Raw genomic sequence first — 16,731 nt, 5'->3', positions numbered from 1 at the left:
CAGCACTATATGCTGTCAGACTGTAAAGCAGTAAAATTTTTTGAATGATTAAACTATTGTATCATTTTGTTTGTTTTTTTAAATAGTACATAATAGTACACTAGTAAGCTGTCTGTGGATCTCTGTCTGTTCTCTACATGAACTCTGCTATATGGTTCACGTACTTGTAGCTGGACTTGTTTGACAGAAAATGCCAGAGATGCTCATCATCTCTACACCTTCTTGATCTTCACTGCCAGTCAGGCTTCCATGCCTCTTGTATCCCTGAACCTCTAGGCAGGAGATGGGGGAGTGAAATCCCACCCCCTCTAAGAGCAGAGCAAGTTGCAGACTGAATGTAAGTTTAGGGGGCCCAGTGGCATGCTTCCAGGGTTTGGAGGAATGGCCTGATGTGGTTGCTAAGCCACTCTCTGTCGTATTTGAAAAATCACGTCTGTCAGGCAAAGTCCCAGATGAATGGAAAAAGGGAAACATCCTTTTAAGAAAGGAGAACCAGGGGAACTACAGGTAGGTGAGCCTCATGTCTGTTCCCGGGAAGATCATGGAGCAGATCTGCCTGAAAGAGATACTAAGGCATGCACTAGGTGAAATGATCTGAGAGTATGGCTGTACTAAGGGCAGATTGCGCCTGACCAATCTGGCAGACTTCTATGATGGAGTGACAGCACTGGTGGACATAGGAAAGGTGACTGCTGTCATCTACGTGGACTTGTGCAAGGCCTTTGACGTGGTCCTGTACCATGCCTTTATTTCTAGATTGGAGAAACATGGATTTGAAAGCTGGACTAGTTGGTGGATAAAGAATTGGCCGGATGGTTGTTGGCAGAGGGTTGTGGTCAGCAGCAATATGTCCAGGTGGAGGCTGGTGAGGAGCGGTGCCAGGGAGGGACCAGTACTCTTCAACATCTTTGTCAGTGACACAGATGATGGGATTGAGTGCACCCCCAGCAAATTTGCAGATGATGCCAAGCTGAGCAGTGCAGTTGACGTGACAGGAGGCGGTCAGGCAGCTGACAAAGGGAGGTGGGTGCATCCCCATACAGGCTTTGTGGTGGCGTTGCTGCGGAACGTACTAACACCACTGTGCTGATTTTACTGCTGTATTCCCAGCAACTCTGTTGCTCAGGCCTTAGATCAAATACTTCCTACAAGTGTTGTACGAAGACTATTAAAATGCGCTTTTTTGGGGAGAGAGGTGGCGGTGGTGTGCAGGTGTAGTTCTCCCTTAGCACACACCTCCCGCTTCACAAGATGGCAGCGCGCCGCGCAATGGGCGGGCGCACCTCGCACCGCGCTGCTGCTGAGGGCGGTGCTGTGGAGGCGGAAGAGGGCGGTGGAGCTCAGAGGGAGCCGTTTCTCCCTCTCCTCCTCCCCCACCCGGATGCAGCCCCCGGCGCTCCGTATCGCGTCACTGCGCGGCGCCGGCGCGTGCAGCCGCCATGGCCGACATGGAGGAACTGTTCGGCAGCGACGCCGACTCGGAGGCCGAGCAGAAAGGTGCGGCCGTTAGCTGCTGTGTACCGGCCCTCCCGCCCGAGGCCTTCCCGCAAAGCAGGGCGGAACGCCGGGCTTTGGTCGGGTTACCGCGTGGGGGTGGGGGTGTGCAGCCTGCTGGCTCCATACTCTTCACATGCTCTGGTTACAGGCGTCTTAAGGGACAGCGATGCAGCGCCTGGCAACGGGCACTGCCTGAGAGTTCTTTGCTTTGTGTAACGGCTTATTCCTCCCAGAGCTTTAGAATCTTAGGTAATAGCTGGGCATATTGAGTGGTACCTGTGGTCTTCTTTGTGTCGTCGTTGGTAAATGTTTTATTGTTGTAGCTAACTTCTGTGCCTCATGTAGTTCTGCTGTTGGGTAACGCGTGCCTGTGTCCTGTTTGACCCCTCGTAGGGATGGCTTAACTTTGAGAGGCGGTGTTTGTTTTGCAGACACCGATTCCGGCTCAGACTCTGACTCTGACCAAGAGAACTTGGGCTCCGGCAGCAACGCCTCGGGCAGTGACAGCGAGCAGGATGATGAGCGGGAGGCAGCAAAGCCCAGCAACAAGGAGCTGTTCGGAGACGACAGTGAGGACGAAGGAGCCTCCCATCACACGGGCAGTGACAACCACTCCGAGAGGTCGTACAATCGCTCCGAAGCTTCAGGGCACTCTGAGCACGAAGACAACGATCAGTCGGACGTGGACCAGCACAGCGCTTCAGAAGCTGCTCATGATGATGAGGAGGACGAGCGGGGACACGGGTCTGATGAGGGCAGTCACCATTCTGAGGGAGATGGTTCAGAAAAGGCCCATTCGGAGGATGAGAAGTGGGGCAAGGAGGACAAAAGCGATCAGTCAGACGATGAGGAGCGACAGCAGAACTCTGATGATGAGGAGAGACAGCAGAACTCTGACGATGAGGAGAAAGCGCAGAACTCTGATGAAGATGAGAGGCCTCAGATGTCTGATGATGAGGAGAGGCTCCAGAACTCAGACGAGGAGAAGATGCAGAACTCTGATGATGAGGAGAGGCCGCAGGTGTCGGACGAGGAGAAGATGCAAAACTCAGACGATGATGAAAGAGCCCAGCACTCCGATGAGGAGAAGATGCAGAACTCTGACGATGATGAAAGGGCCCAGCACTCTGATGAGGAGGAGCAGGAGCATAAATCTGGTAGGATTCAGTGCAGTTGTAATGGTTTGCTTCTTACAGCCTCGTTTGTTCTCCGTTGTTTCATTTATATTGGCTTGAAAAATTCTGTCTTAAACGTTAATCACGTAACTTTCAAACATGGACATCTTTTTAATGTTGTTTTTTTTTTTTACTACAGTGTGTTTAAATTACTTCTAATCTGAAACAACTTGATTAATAAAAGGAATTTTAAAATATGTAAAACAGAATTCTTAGTCTGCTGAGAATAATTATGCTTCTTAGGAGAGTCTGCAAGAGGCAGTGATAGTGAAGATGAAGTCTTGCGAATGAAGCGAAAGAAACCGATTGCATCAGATTCAGAGGTGGACAGTGATACAGAAGGCCAGAAAGGTAAAGGTGGGATTGGTTTCTTGGCTTTTGGTTTGTTTGTCTTTTAATCCATTATTTATCTGCTGTGGTACTTGTTACAGTCAATAGCATTCACACTGTGGTGTAACTGCAGTGCCATGGGCACAGAAAAGATGCTGTGTGAGGAAGCACACACCATATTTCTCCTGGTGATTTCTCTTTAGCTTTGTCGTCTCTCAGTTTCCTCCATGAGGGACAGAGCTTTTCTTTTGTGAGTGTTGGTTCACAGCCCATTATCAAAGCTCGTGGTGCATCTTATCACAGGAGCCTGAGAAACTGATATTTTGCTGATCTAGAGAAGATGTTGCTTTTAATAAGAAGTAAAACTTACAAGGTTTGCAGTGAGGTTGCTTGTCATGAATATTTAAACTGTTTCCTTGAGTAAAGGATGAACTTTAACTGTTGATTTGTCTGTTGCCAATTTTCACCTGGATTCTCCATAGTAGAGACTTTCCAGGAAAGCACTGACTCTCCAGCTTCAAAACAAGGGGAATCTTTTATTTTTTTCCACAGGATAAGAGAATAATCTGTGCTTCATAACAATTAGAGATTCTTAAACTTTGTAGGTGATTTTAAGTGGCGATAAAAGTGAAGGATTATTTTTTCTGTGTTTGTGTTTGATGAAGGGGCATGTATGTTTCCATATATGTGTATTGTAAAACAGTAATTTTTCTCCTCCAGAACACGCAGACGTCATGGACCTGTTTGGAGGAGCAGATGACATTTCTTCAGGGAGCGACGGGGAAGACAAGCCACCAACTCCAGGACAGCCCATTGTGAGTAGACTGACTTTTGTAGTAATGAAACCACTGTTCCACTTTGAGATCTGGAACGTCAATGTGTTTGATAATATTTTAATGGAAAAAGCGTTAACAGTGTTAAGTAAGAATCTACAGATAATTTTGCCCTAGCTAAAATAATGATTGGAGTTTTAGGCACAGCAGTATTAGATATGTAGACATGCCTTCCCTCAGCCTTGCTCTACTTCTTCCATTTGGAAAAAAGAATACACTGATTACACTTTGATTGTCATCAAGAGAAATACAAATTCACAGGTCTTCTTGGTACCCTACCAACAGCTGTTTGACAAATATTTTCATTTTGAGCCTTGAAGATACTAAAGAATTTTTTTTTAATTTTATCCCATGCTTATTTTCTCATTCCTTGCTGAAAACTGTGTGTCAGTTCTCTTGCTATTTCCTTTCTGTCTTTGTTTTCTCGAGTTCCCACTGGTATTTGAAATGGCTTTCAGTGTCATATAAAAATGGATTGGTTTTACTGAAAAGGTTCAAGTGCGTTTATGAGAAGCTTCCTGATCTCTCTCTACATACCAGTGGAATTTTTCTCAGTCAGAATGGAAGCACTTATTCCAGCAACAGTCAGACTGATATTTTTCACTTTTGCTCCTATTGTGCTTCTTTGCCATTAGGATGAGAATGGGCTGAGCCAAGAACAGCAGGAGGAAGAGCCTATTCCAGAGACAAGAATAGAGGTAGAAATACCAAAAGTAAACACAGACTTGGGTAACGATTTGTATTTTGTGAAGCTGCCCAACTTTCTCAGTGTGGAGCCCAGGTAATTCTATATTAAATATGCAGTACAAATTGTAGTACAATTAATTATATTGGTTGTATTTAAAATGGATAACATTAAGGTGCACTCATTAGTGAGGATAGGTCAGTAGGGTGTAGGCTAGTGAGTGGGCCTTTTTATAAAATTACCTGCATTTATTTCCAGACTTAACCCTGACCTCTTTATCCTGAGGGAAACGTTTTGTTCTGAAGCAGACTTGCTTTCTTTAGCTGCAGCCATTGAGAGGGTGTGAATGTTAAAGTGGCTGTAATTGATGCTGGTGAAGATGCTTGAGTTGGCCTCCTGCAGTGCAGAATCAATGCAGTAAGTTACATTACTGCAGAAATGGCTGTCTCGCAGCTGCAGTGCCTCCTGTTGTGTGCAGTGTATAATTTAAACCTTTCAAGCACCTGTTATTGTGCACAAGAATAATCTGGATTAATTTCTAGAAGAATGAATACCGTATTGTATAATTTATTACAGACCATTTGATCCCCAGTATTATGAGGATGAGTTTGAAGATGAGGAGATGCTTGATGAAGAAGGGAGAACGAGATTAAAACTTAAGGTATAAGTATATATTCTCTATGGTCACCAAACCACATTTCATCAAAGTCTATTTCAGGAGTTTCGTAATGGTGTTATGAGTTATGATTTAAGTTCCAAAGGTGTGGATGAGTTCACTGCTGAAGAATATTGCTGAGTTTTAGTAATGCTAAAAAAAGAACAAATTTTAAAAAACTCTCAACAACTGCCTGTCTCCTGTAAGAGCCACCCCTTTCACCTTCATCTCTTTGTATCACACAGCAGATTATATAGCCCTTCTAGCTGTAATTCTTGACCAGCATAGGGTGTATTTTACCACAGTATTCCACTGTGAGTTTAACAACAAGTTGCTGTTCTGACAGGTAGAAAACACAATACGGTGGCGGATGCGGCGAGATGAGGAAGGGAATGAGATTAGAGAAAGCAATGCCCGGATAGTCAAGTGGTCGGATGGAAGGTTGGTTTGAACTTTTTGCATCCTGTTTTCACAGTGGCATGCTGTAGCATGCAAAAGTGATTGACTGTTCTTTGCAACAAAAATTAGTGTAGTCTCAGTGCATTGAAAATGTTCTGCTCTGCTTTGTTTGCGGTGAAATACAGTCATTGGCCATTTATTAAAGGGAAACGCAAAGGCTTTCGCTGTTTATAAATGAGGCAAAAAATAGACTGTAGTGACTTTATCAAGTAACTGATATATTAATCTCTTTTAAGCATGTCTCTCCACTTGGGAAATGAGGTCTTTGATGTGTACAAGGCACCGCTGCAGGGAGATCACAACCATCTGTTTATCAGACAAGGGACCGGTCTGCAAGGACAGGCTGTTTTCAAGACAAAGTTGACCTTCAGGTAAACGTGATGTTCTATATCCAGTGGTGCTACTTCTTTTGCTATTAAGTACTGTAACTAGTACATAGAGATAGAAATTAGTAAGCCTTCAGAGCTCAACTGTTTACTAAGAATGTGCTATTTTTGGAGGGTTTGGGAAAGATTTTTCCTAAGCTGGATGTCCCATTTTGAAAGGCTGATGTGTTTGTTATTCACTGCAGTATCAAGGCTACGTGTATTCATTTACTTTTTAAATGTATTTTAGTTTGTATTGTGAAGGGCGAGTCTCCATCTGAATCAGAATGGTGGCTATCTGGGTGATGATTATGAGTTGGGATATTGAAGTGAAATGTGAGGATGACTTTTTAGGCTGGTAATGGATTGCAGACAGGGTGCTGAGAGAGGAAGTGATGTCTCCAGTAGCTATTACAGTGCACAATAGTAGTAATGCTTTTACTTTTGTGCAGATTAATCTTTAAATCTTAAGTATACCTGCTGTGTGATTGTCACTTGAAAACGGATAGATTCTTTTTATAAGTATTTAACCCAAAGCGATTTTCCAACAGGCCACACTCTACAGACAGTGCCACCCACAGGAAGATGACTCTGTCTCTGGCAGATAGGTGTTCAAAGACCCAGAAAATTCGTATTTTGCCAATGGCAGGTCGTGATCCAGAGTCTCAGCGCACAGAAATGATTAAGGTATTCTGACATGGAACTTTGGTATCTGCTGATTTAATCTAAAATCATTAAAAAAAAAAAGAAAAACAACTGAAATGTAGTTGAACATTTCTAAACGTTTGATGTATTTTTGGAAAACAGTCTATTTTGGAGTAACAAGTAGTAATTGTTAGCTGTGTGTGCTGCTTCTACATGCAGTTTTTTTCTTTGAAATTGCTTAATCTTACAGATTACAAAAAAAAAAATCAGAATTCTATGCACTCTTTCCACTGCTGTGAGAGGATTTCAAAAGCTACAGTAGACTACCGAGATTTTTATTATGTTTGACTCATCCTTTATATTTTGCTGCTTCCTTTGGACAGAAAGAAGAGGAGAGATTAAGAGCTTCCATTCGCAGAGAATCTCAGCAGCGAAGAATGAGGGAGAAGCAGCACCAGCGTGGTCTGAGTGCAAATTATTTAGAACCCGACCGCTATGAAGAAGAGGATGAGGGAGATGATGCGATCAGTCTAGCAGCTATCAAAAACAGATACAAAGGTGGCATCAGAGGTAAAGTAAACCTTACCAGTAGTTAAGTAGGGCCTTTGTAATTCAGGTGGATTTATATCACGGGAGAATCCTGATAAGATTATGTTTTGCCACTTAATTTGATACATGAAGAGATGAGAGTTCAGTTCATGCAAGTTTATTTCATTTAATAATATTTAGATTAGATTCTGTGTGATTATTGTGGGACTAAATGTACAAGGAGTATTTTTCATACTGTCTTTTTCTCAGCAATTTCAGATAAATATTTATCTTCTCATTTTTCTCTGTAGAGGAACGAGCTAGAATCTACTCTTCAGACAGTGATGAAGGCTCAGATGAAGATAAAACACAAAGACTACTCAAGGCAAAGAAACTTACTAGTGATGAGGTAAAAGATGACTTTGTTCTTTAATAACTACTCATTTTCAGTCTGGAACATGCACTTAATACAGTTTGTGAAGCTGACATTTTTGTAGTTTCAGTTTTGCTGTGATTAGCATAAGATTTGTGTTGGCAGGCTGATTAATTAATCATGCCTATTTCTTATTTACTGCATTGGTTTACAGATATGAGTGATACCCGAAGGAGATCCTTATTTTTACTGCTAATAGCACAGAAAAGCAGATGCTGTGCAGTGTAAAGTGACTTCAACAAAATCATGCAGAGAGGAAAAAGACTTAATACCAGATTCCTACTGCAGTGTTGTCTCCTAAGCTTAATTAGATTCTTACTACCTACTACCTCGTAGGTTACAAGAGGTGTTTTTGTGCTGCCATGCCGGTTTGATTCATCTTCCAGTCCTGTTTCACTGTAGATTATATTTTATTTAATTGAATGTTTATGTATAGAGTAACGTGCAGAAGTTTGGATAGGTCAGTATTAATTTATGGAACGTTTTTCAATGCTTTGTTCAGCTTTGGTTTAATATCACCGTTTCCCTTAAGAGACTATTTTAACTGTTGGAGTTAGCTCTTGTCCTAGATTTTTCAGTCACTGTCCTTCAGTTACGTGTAGCATGCTAGACCAAACTGTAATTTTGAGAGCTCTGTTTGGTGCTAGTAGATTTATTTTATGGACAAGATACTGCTAGCTGTTAGTTTGCAATGTAGCAATGTTGGGATTTTGCAGTTCTAGTGTCTCAGAAGAAAGGTTTTGTTAACTGTGTTTCTCTGCTGCTTGAGAACGGTAGCCTCCATTTTACAGTTGCACGCTGTAAAGGCAGTATTCCTGTCAGAGCCACAAAGGGGTGCTGCAGCTCTGCTTTATGAAATCCAGCCAGTAGTGCACAGCTTACTTCCTACGTGCTCATTGAAAGTACAGTATCTGTATATATGAAGCATTGGACTTGCTTTTGTGTGCTGTCAGTCAACAGCACAGCCCAGATCTTTGTCCTGCTAACAGTTGGTTAGCAGTGGTGAAAACGTCAGTCTATTATTAATACCTTTTATCAGCGTGTGGCATGCTACCACTACTGTAATTAATGAGGATATTCTGCACATAGGAAGGTGAGTCCTTAACAATAGCCCAGCTAAATTATAAGAGAATAAATGTTCTGAGGAAGTAGCTGTGATTGAGATTCCCACCCATACTAATTTGTTTTCCATGCTTAAATTTCCTTCCTAATTCAGATTCTCACCATTCTAACTCAACATTAATATAAAATAAAATGTTTTGAATAATAAGTAATTAGAAAGGCTGTGTTGTCTCTTGCTGCTTCTTAAAATCCAATTAATGTGTGTTGCTCTTAATAAATAAAATTAACTAATGGAAGAGGAGATTAGGTTATTTATGCCTGAGGGTATTTCCAAAGTTACTCTTCTTTTTAAACTGTAATTGAGTTGCCACTCATCCTTTGTGTCAAAATTGATGAGTTTTGCACTAGCAATTAATGATTTGTAGTGTGAACAAGTATCCTCAGAACACTTTGGATCGAAGCGGTGCCTAGAAGGCTGATTTAAACTGAACTGGTGTAAATGTGTTTAGATTAACAATCAAACTGTTGGCTCTGTATTTAATTGGTCATCCAGCCTGCAGTATTGTTACAAACAGATTATCTAGAAATGTGTGACAGGAAAAAAAAGAAGTTGAACTCTACATATTGACAAGGTAACCTGAAGCAATTTGGGCCTGTGTTGTAGGCCACCTGGTTAATCAGAATCTGCTAGTTGGGTTTTTGCCTGTTCTTTAGTTCACAAATAGTTTTTACATAATTGCAGTATTTCTTCTAGAACTCTGCACTGTGAACCACTCACCTGTTTTTGCTGTTAGGGTTGTTTTTACAGCAAAGACCTGTGTCATCAAGTAAGACATTTTTCTACAAGTTTTAAGATGTAATAAAAGAGATGGACAAGTATTCTATTTTATATGGTCTAGAAGTTGGCAACCCTGCCCACAGCAAGGGGGTAAAACTAGATGATCCTTAAGGTCCTTTTCAACCCAGGCCATTCCGTGATTCTATGATGTGCAGAAAAACACTAGATTTCAGTTTGCTTCATGCATTAGAGTCTGTATTTTAGGAATTTTAATTAAATGGTGTGAGGTGCTTTAACAGCAAAAAAACCAACAAAACAGGCTGTAAGTTATCTCAAGTGATCGGCTCATGTCAAATTCTTTGTGAATTCCTCTGAGTAACTGAAGTCACACTGATTGGAGTTCCCATGACCAGCCCTTTGAAGCCTCTTACGCTGTATTTCTAGGACTGTAAGCTGTGGGATTGTTTCTTAGTACCAGTGGTTCCTTATCAGTCTTTTTCCTTTATGCCAGAATGTGGTAGACACAAACACCTGCCAATTCATGGTTTTTTTGTGTTGTTTTTCTTTCAGTAGCTCTAGCTTGAGGTTTGCAAGTATCAGTAGTCTGACAGCTGAGCAAAGCTCTCCAGACTGTCTGAAGAGAAAGCTGCTCCGTGTTGAAAATTTCCCTGCGAATTCCAGGAATTATCCATACTCACAAGACTTGTAGGCTTTTGTCACTGTCTAAATAGCACTTCCTTTCAAAGTATGTAGAACCCCAGTGTTAGGAATCTGAGGGAAATGTTAAGCTTATCTCCTTAATTCGTAACTGCTGATAGTGATATTACACACACCATAAACCCAGTCTGGGAGATAAATTACTCTTACACAGTCGTTAATTTTGAAGCAGGTATTGATGCATTCCCATTGAGGTAGATGGAGGTGCAGCTGTATTGTGGACCCTCTTGGTTTGGGGTTTGAGACTGGAGCCAATGCTGACCAATGAAGTGCAGCACTAGAGAGGCATGAGGTGGAAAGACTAGAACAAACAATTTTACTTTTCCTTCAAAAAAATCCTTTTTGTTGTTGTTCTGAGGCTGTTTTTTATTTTAGCTTGAATATTTTTTTAATTTTTGTCCTTTCTTGCCTTAAGGAAGGGGAGCCTTCTGGAAAGAGAAAAGCAGAGGATGATGACAAAGCAAGTAAGAAGCATAAGAAGTATGTCATCAGTGATGAAGAGGAAGATGATGACGATTAACATTGAGGGAGCACAAAAGTTGCTTTTTATATATACATATTTATATATAAATTGTACAGTTCTCTTACAGCAAAGATGTAAGTAGCCATATTGGGGTTATTTTGATAAAGGAAAATTCCATTGAAATTTGTGTTTCTGGTGTGAATAAAAGTTGGTTTCTTTCTTTTTTACTTTCTCATATTTTTACATCTTATCTTACTGCAGCAGCAGCTGCAAAGGGGATCATCACAGCATCAGTTTTTAAATCTTGTACAGTACATTTCAGTTTTGAAAACTATAGTACAAACTGGTTGTACAACTGAATAAAAGTGAATAAATTAGTGGTCTTACTGAGTTTATTAGAAGAAATCATAATCTTCATATAGAATGCTTAAATTGTAAGTTTTCCCAGACAGGTTATGGAGGTGAAGGTTACCATTTGTACAGAAGATTTGGAGTAACATATGAGTGGTACAGTACCATACTGTTTTTTCCTCACTTTCCTTATTTACTGCTGGCTGTGGACATCCTACATACATTACTATGCTGTTATATTTTGATTTTTTTGACTGAATGTATTTCTTATCATGTCTACTCTGAGTAAACTGAAGTTTCTGTAGTTAGAATAGTTAAACCAACCACATAAGATGTTTATTTTTTTCATAAATTGAACAAAAATCCATGTTTTACCTGAGTGTTAGCATTAATAACAATCACATTAGCGATGTAAATGTCGGAATAGAAGCACTTGTTTATACAAAACTAATGAATTTCTGCAAGTGCATGAAAGACTTCTTTAACAACCGCAGTGAGCTGCACTGTGAATACATACCCTAGTAATACCATTTTGTAATCTCATACAACCTTATGATGCATTTTCCTGTTGTTACTGGTTGGCTAAAAGACGATGGAGGAAAATATTGTGGACAGAATCATTGCTGCTTTTATGCTATTTTTAAACACCTTATTTGATTATGCAAATAGCATTGCAAAATGAGAGGCTACAAGAAATGTCTCATCTTTTCCACTCTTTAAGATTATATTTCCCACGTGTAGTTTTCCTTGTTGGTGAGATAGCATTTCCATGTTATCTGTGTTGTTTTTTAACTGGCTTTTGACAGTCCTAGAAAGCTTGCAACTTCACAGAGCCAGCAGGAAGAAAGCAGAAAGCATAGCTTAATGCCTCTTTAAATGCATTGAGTGGTGCTATGGAAAGTTTGCTGTGTGGATTTATGTTTCGTAAGATAAAGTAGCTAACAGTTATGTAAGAATAAATGTTATTCATCTCTCTCCTGCCCAGATGAATTATGCTTTTCTATAAGAACTGTTGAGTTACAGCTTTTAACCTGGCTGTCTTGCCTTTGAAATGTGTAATTAGGCAAACAGTTTACTGAAGTACTCTACCTCCATTTTTCCTGCCTGGAAGGTGTGGGAAGCATTCTAGCTGCAGAGCACTGAGCTCTGCACACGTTAATATATTCTGCTCAGCAGCTGACTGCGGTGTAGACACTTGCAAATATGAAAACAAAGTGAAAAATATCTACTCTGAAGTCTGAGTGCCTGAGAAACTGTTCTTGTTTTTCTTTTGTAATTGTTTCTAAGAGTTTCTGCCTCTATTCCCTGTGCAGATAAAACCTTTCTCCATCTGCTTGAATTTTGACCCTGTAATCCTCTTAGGTTAGACCTCTGCTGGGAGTCTGGCTCCTCACTTGTGGTTACCTGCTTTTCTGTTGTAACCTGCTCAGAAATAAGCCAGCTGTAGAAAAAGGGAGTTGTCTCTTATGCTATGTGGATGCTAGACTTTCATGTCAAAGTCTCCCAGATACCTCCTAAGCAGCAAAGCAAAGTGTATGGAAACACACCACCATTTCACTGCTGATGTATTTGCTTAATGTCAGTTTAATTAAAGCATCGGTTATTTTTACTATATTCCGAAGAGTGAAAATGATTTAATCGCTCTTACAGGTTTGATGCTGACTAAGCCTTTAGTTAGTAAGTGGGCTACTTTAGCTTCCAAAAATGAGGCTTTTGTGGATTTAAAAGATTAAAAGAAGTGGTTTTTTTCTACTGTCTTCTTTTGTAAATTTCTCTTTCACAGTCTTATTAAAACATGGAATTTTAGAAAGTGTTTTCTCAGCCTAAATTGGTTTAACAATCACCTTTTAATTAAAGTCGCTTGAATGAACTTTGTCTTATCCACAGTATTTGTTGCTTGGGTGTGTAATGTACAGCTTTGTTTCACCCAGACAGTTTTTTGTTCTCCCTTTTCCCAGCCTCCAAGTATGTGAGAATTACTTGGAATTGTTTTTTTCTTACCCAAATCAGAAATCTGAAGCTGAAACTAAAATGTGTAAGGAGAAGAACAAGTAGATGAACTGTATTTACTTTTGTACAAACTGACCAGAGTACTTCTTCCAGAAAGGTTATGATTTGAACAATTTCCAAAAATCTGTTTGAAGAGCTGATGATGAGCTGAGCGTTAGATTTTCTGGCTAGTGGTAGAAGGTAGGATAGGTTGTCTTGAGACCATCACAGAAAGGTGTTCCTAGCTATATAGTTTTGTTGTTTCAGGTCTGTTGTTCAACTGTATACTTGCCAATTGCTGAACAGGAGTTTTCTTTTTAGCACTGAGTAGCATTTTCTTCCATCCTAGCCATGCAAGTTGACAGTTTTCATGCTACAGCAAGCCTGAGGGATCATGGGCTGCCCTCAGAAGGGTGCAGCTGCCCATGCAGTTCTTCTCTCTTCCTAGCAGCAGGTTTGGCAATACCTGAATGAATTTGCTAAACACCCAGGAAACTAATTTTCTGCTGTGCTGGAGTTTTGTGCCAGATGATAGGCCAACAGAACTACCTCATTGGCCATGTGAACATGGCAGCCAGCCCAGTAAGTTGGCACAGTCATGAGGGCATCAGGGGATTTGGCAGAAGGATGCTCTCTTTAGCAGAGGTGTGAACATTCACTTGACTGTTTTTTGAAAACTTAACATGACCTGGTAGCAGGTAGTTGATAGTTTTCTACTGGTGTAGGTGCCTCAGCTGGCACGTTGGTGTGTCGGTTGTGACTGGAGGTGGTGCAAGGGGTAGAACAGGACAGTTCTGTGTGTGGCAGCAAGTTTTAACTCGGCTCAGATGTGAAGCTGCAGCTACAGGAATGTGCTAAACATGAGATGGTGACTTTCCAATGAAGTTATAGGTATTTATTTCTCAGCCAGTGCACACAGGAGCCCAGGGTGTCAGCCCATTCTAGTGGAGTCTTTTCTCTAACAGCTTTATGCTGGTGGTCAAGCTGAGTGTTACTGAATGCATAGAGATTGTTACATGGAAAGAAGGAGAAGATTTTGTTTCTGATAAATGTTCTTCTAATATTAGTTATAGAAGTTTTACATATTAGATTTGTGAAATTTAGCCACGCTGTTGTAACACTGAGACACTTGCCTGTGGCTTGACTTGGAAGTGCTTGTGGAGAGCAGTGTGACTAACACCTCATGTTGCCTAGTGATGCCCTTTCACTTGAGCTGGGGTTTTTTAGTGCTTGTCTGGACATGAAAGACTTACAGAAAAGCTGAAACAAGTGTTGACTGCTAGCTTGTATCTTTAATTGCTTTAAAACTCTTGGGCATTCTGATGAATTATATAAGCTTAAGTAGTTGAGAAAATGACATAAAATTAAGTAAATCCCTGCTGAAATCATTTTCAGACAGAATCTGAACCAAAAAAAAAAAAAAATCCTTTACACAAGACTTTTTTAACATTTTTTTTTCTAAAGGTAGTTTTTATGGTTTCAGAACTGTAATGGACTGATACTTGGGGGGAAAAAGAGTTATTAAAGTGGAAACCTAACTAGAAAGTTTTTATTTGTTGCTTTGTTTTCTCCATTATTTCATGAAGAAATGAGAGACTGTAGAGCCAGTTTATGAACAAAAGTAACCTCATGTCTTTTGAATTACAATGAAATTTTCTGGGAAAGAATGGCATTCCTGCAGTTACTGATAGCCATGGAATCATATATACACTGTATTCTTCATATATTGTAAATGAAACATAAATAAAGTCCTAAAAAACAGTGAAAGTGCCAACTATCACGCCCTCTTTTTTCTATCCTATGACTGAATTAACTTTTTGTGTTTTCATGCTATTCCTGTTCTCCTCATAACCCTTCATAATGTAACTGGAAAAGGCACGCTAATCCTAGTGTGATGATTTGTCAGTTATCTGGTGGCTTTTTTCCTTCTTTGTCTGTCAGTGTAAAGATGTATGATACAAATTTACAGAATGGGCTCTTAGAATAGGATTCGTTGTTGAGCTCTACAGTAAATCTTTTTTCTTTTTTTTTCTTTTTTTTCTTTTTTTTTGCATGGATACTCAAGGACCTCTCTCATTTTCATATGTAAAGGAATAAAAAGTGTTTGGCAACGGCAGTAATCAGCATCTTTCATTTGGGTGTTCAGTACTCTTGTACATAGTGCTCATGTTTGGGAAGTTGTCCTGCTTGGTTGGCTGAGGGTTGTACTGTGAGATGTGTAACCTACTATTGCTGTAAGTCCAGTGCTGGTTCTGCTTGTATGTAATGCCAGCAGCATCAAGTTTTGTTTACAAATATGTGAGAAGGTAACTGTATTTAAACTATGTGAGCTTGTCATCTCCCAGTCTTATTTTTCAGCTTAAAATAAACTGCTACTCAGACTATACTGTTTGTGAAGGGAGGAGTGCATCCTACAGCAGATAAGGAAGGATCAAGACAAAGTGTCGTGGCTAAAACATGGTGGGTTGTTTTTCTTTCTGTTTTTTTCCCTCACAGAAGTAACTGGAAAAAACTCAACCACCAGCAGTTTACAGTGTTAGAGGCTTTCTTCTTTCTTGCAAGCAAGTTAATCATTGTTGGTTTGAGGGAAACACGTAATCCAGAGTCTGACATATATCTTCTGTAGATAGATAAATCTTTCACATTAACATCAACACAACTTCAGTTGTTATCCTTTCTGCATACCCTCATTTCTACTTGTTATGTGTCAGATTGGATTGAATTTCCTGTCTTGGCACTCCATATTTTTTTCTTTTCTGTTTCTTCGGAAAGGAAATGAGAACATTTTTCCCTTGGAGAAAACATGCAGAATACCTACAATCATTTTGAAAAGTATTGGCAATGAGTTGCAGCTTCACAACTGATGATGAAACAAGAGGCTTAAATAGCAAGGACAGGAATAGCAGAGTGTTAGCTTACTGACTAAAAGTGTTTGTCTGTTTTTCTACCCAACAGTTCTGTGAATTTTCTTGTGATGTAGGTAATGTTCCTGTTTTTTCTTCTTGGAAGTCTTAAACCATTTTACTGTATCTTCCTTATGATTTACAAGAAGGATAGACACTTTCAAAAATGTTTGGGCTTATGGTGAGGATAGCCAGTCTAAGCTAAAGTACTGCAGAGATGAAATAGCTTCCAGAATAAACACACAGGATCCTTAGCCCAGTGAACTTTAAGAACTCAGTCAAGGATATGAAGGATGTTGTAAGGAAGAAAATCTGTCTATTCATCTAATGAGGGTGGCATCAAACGTGTTATAGGCCCTGGTGAGTATTTATGGATGTTTGTAAAAGGCTAGAAGAGGTGTGTTGTCTAGTAGAATGCTAACTGAAGCCTTGACCTGTCACTATGTGATCAGGCATTGCTATAGAAACAGGAGATTTATCTGTTTCAGATAAGAGAGGGGATCAGATTCCCTGAGAAAATGAGGTTTTAAGTAGGATGTGCAAATAAAGCATGCTTGGAAGGAAAAGATAGACAAATGTATTCGATAGAAAATAAGGGAATTTATTATTGTCCTCTGAAGTTATCAAGACAAACTGGTCCTAATTTCAGCACCCAGCAAAGCGTGCAGTTCCATGACATGCCTGGTCACAGTCAGTATTAATTTCAGCTCCACATTGAAACTTTTCTGAGAACATACAGAATGAGCCAGCAACCTGCAATATAGATACTGCATCGGCAGCTTCTGAATGCTGTCCATTGCAGTCCAGAGTGAGGAATGCAGTTTTATAAAAAGTGATTTATGTCTCCCTGTCTGTTTCTCCCA

General features: G+C 40.1%; 1 protein-coding gene across 2 annotated transcripts; it reads left to right on the top strand.

The window, feature by feature from the left end:
- Positions 1-1,387: 1,387 nt before the first annotated feature.
- LEO1 (LEO1 homolog, Paf1/RNA polymerase II complex component) lies at positions 1,388-14,726 on the top strand. Of its 2 annotated transcripts, none has more exons than XM_019619376.2 (12): positions 1,388-1,497; positions 1,929-2,654; positions 2,916-3,029; positions 3,723-3,817; positions 4,471-4,616; positions 5,097-5,181; positions 5,522-5,616; positions 5,871-6,005; positions 6,551-6,686; positions 7,028-7,214; positions 7,484-7,581; positions 10,578-14,726. In XM_019619376.2, the coding sequence occupies exons 1-12, from the start codon at positions 1,440-1,442 to the stop codon at positions 10,680-10,682; spliced, it is 1,980 nt and encodes a 659-aa protein (XP_019474921.1). In that variant the 5' UTR covers positions 1,388-1,439; the 3' UTR covers positions 10,683-14,726. The 2 variants fall into 2 exon arrangements, with proteins under 2 accessions (XP_019474921.1, XP_003209488.1); XM_003209440.4 differs by having other exon boundaries at positions 1,389-1,497; positions 2,916-3,023.
- Positions 14,727-16,731: the final 2,005 nt, after the last annotated feature.

Source organism: Meleagris gallopavo, chromosome 12 (assembly GCF_000146605.3).
Source record: "Meleagris gallopavo isolate NT-WF06-2002-E0010 breed Aviagen turkey brand Nicholas breeding stock chromosome 12, Turkey_5.1, whole genome shotgun sequence".
Classification (NCBI taxonomy): Eukaryota; Metazoa; Chordata; class Aves; order Galliformes; family Phasianidae; genus Meleagris; species Meleagris gallopavo.
The sequence above is the reverse complement of the archived record's forward strand: the minus strand, read 5'-3'. Positions and strand labels throughout refer to the sequence as shown.

Excerpts from the sequence above, each read along its gene's own strand:
- LEO1 (XM_019619376.2), top strand. The coding sequence starts at position 1,440 with ATGGCCGACATGGAGGAACTGTTCGGCAGCGACGCCGACTCGGAGGCC. Across the intron at positions 7,215-7,483 it reads ATACAAAGGTGGCATCAGAG|AGGAACGAGCTAGAATCTAC; the intron begins GTAAAGTAAACC and ends TTTTCTCTGTAG. Across the intron at positions 7,582-10,577 it reads AGAAACTTACTAGTGATGAG|GAAGGGGAGCCTTCTGGAAA; the intron begins GTAAAAGATGAC and ends TCTTGCCTTAAG.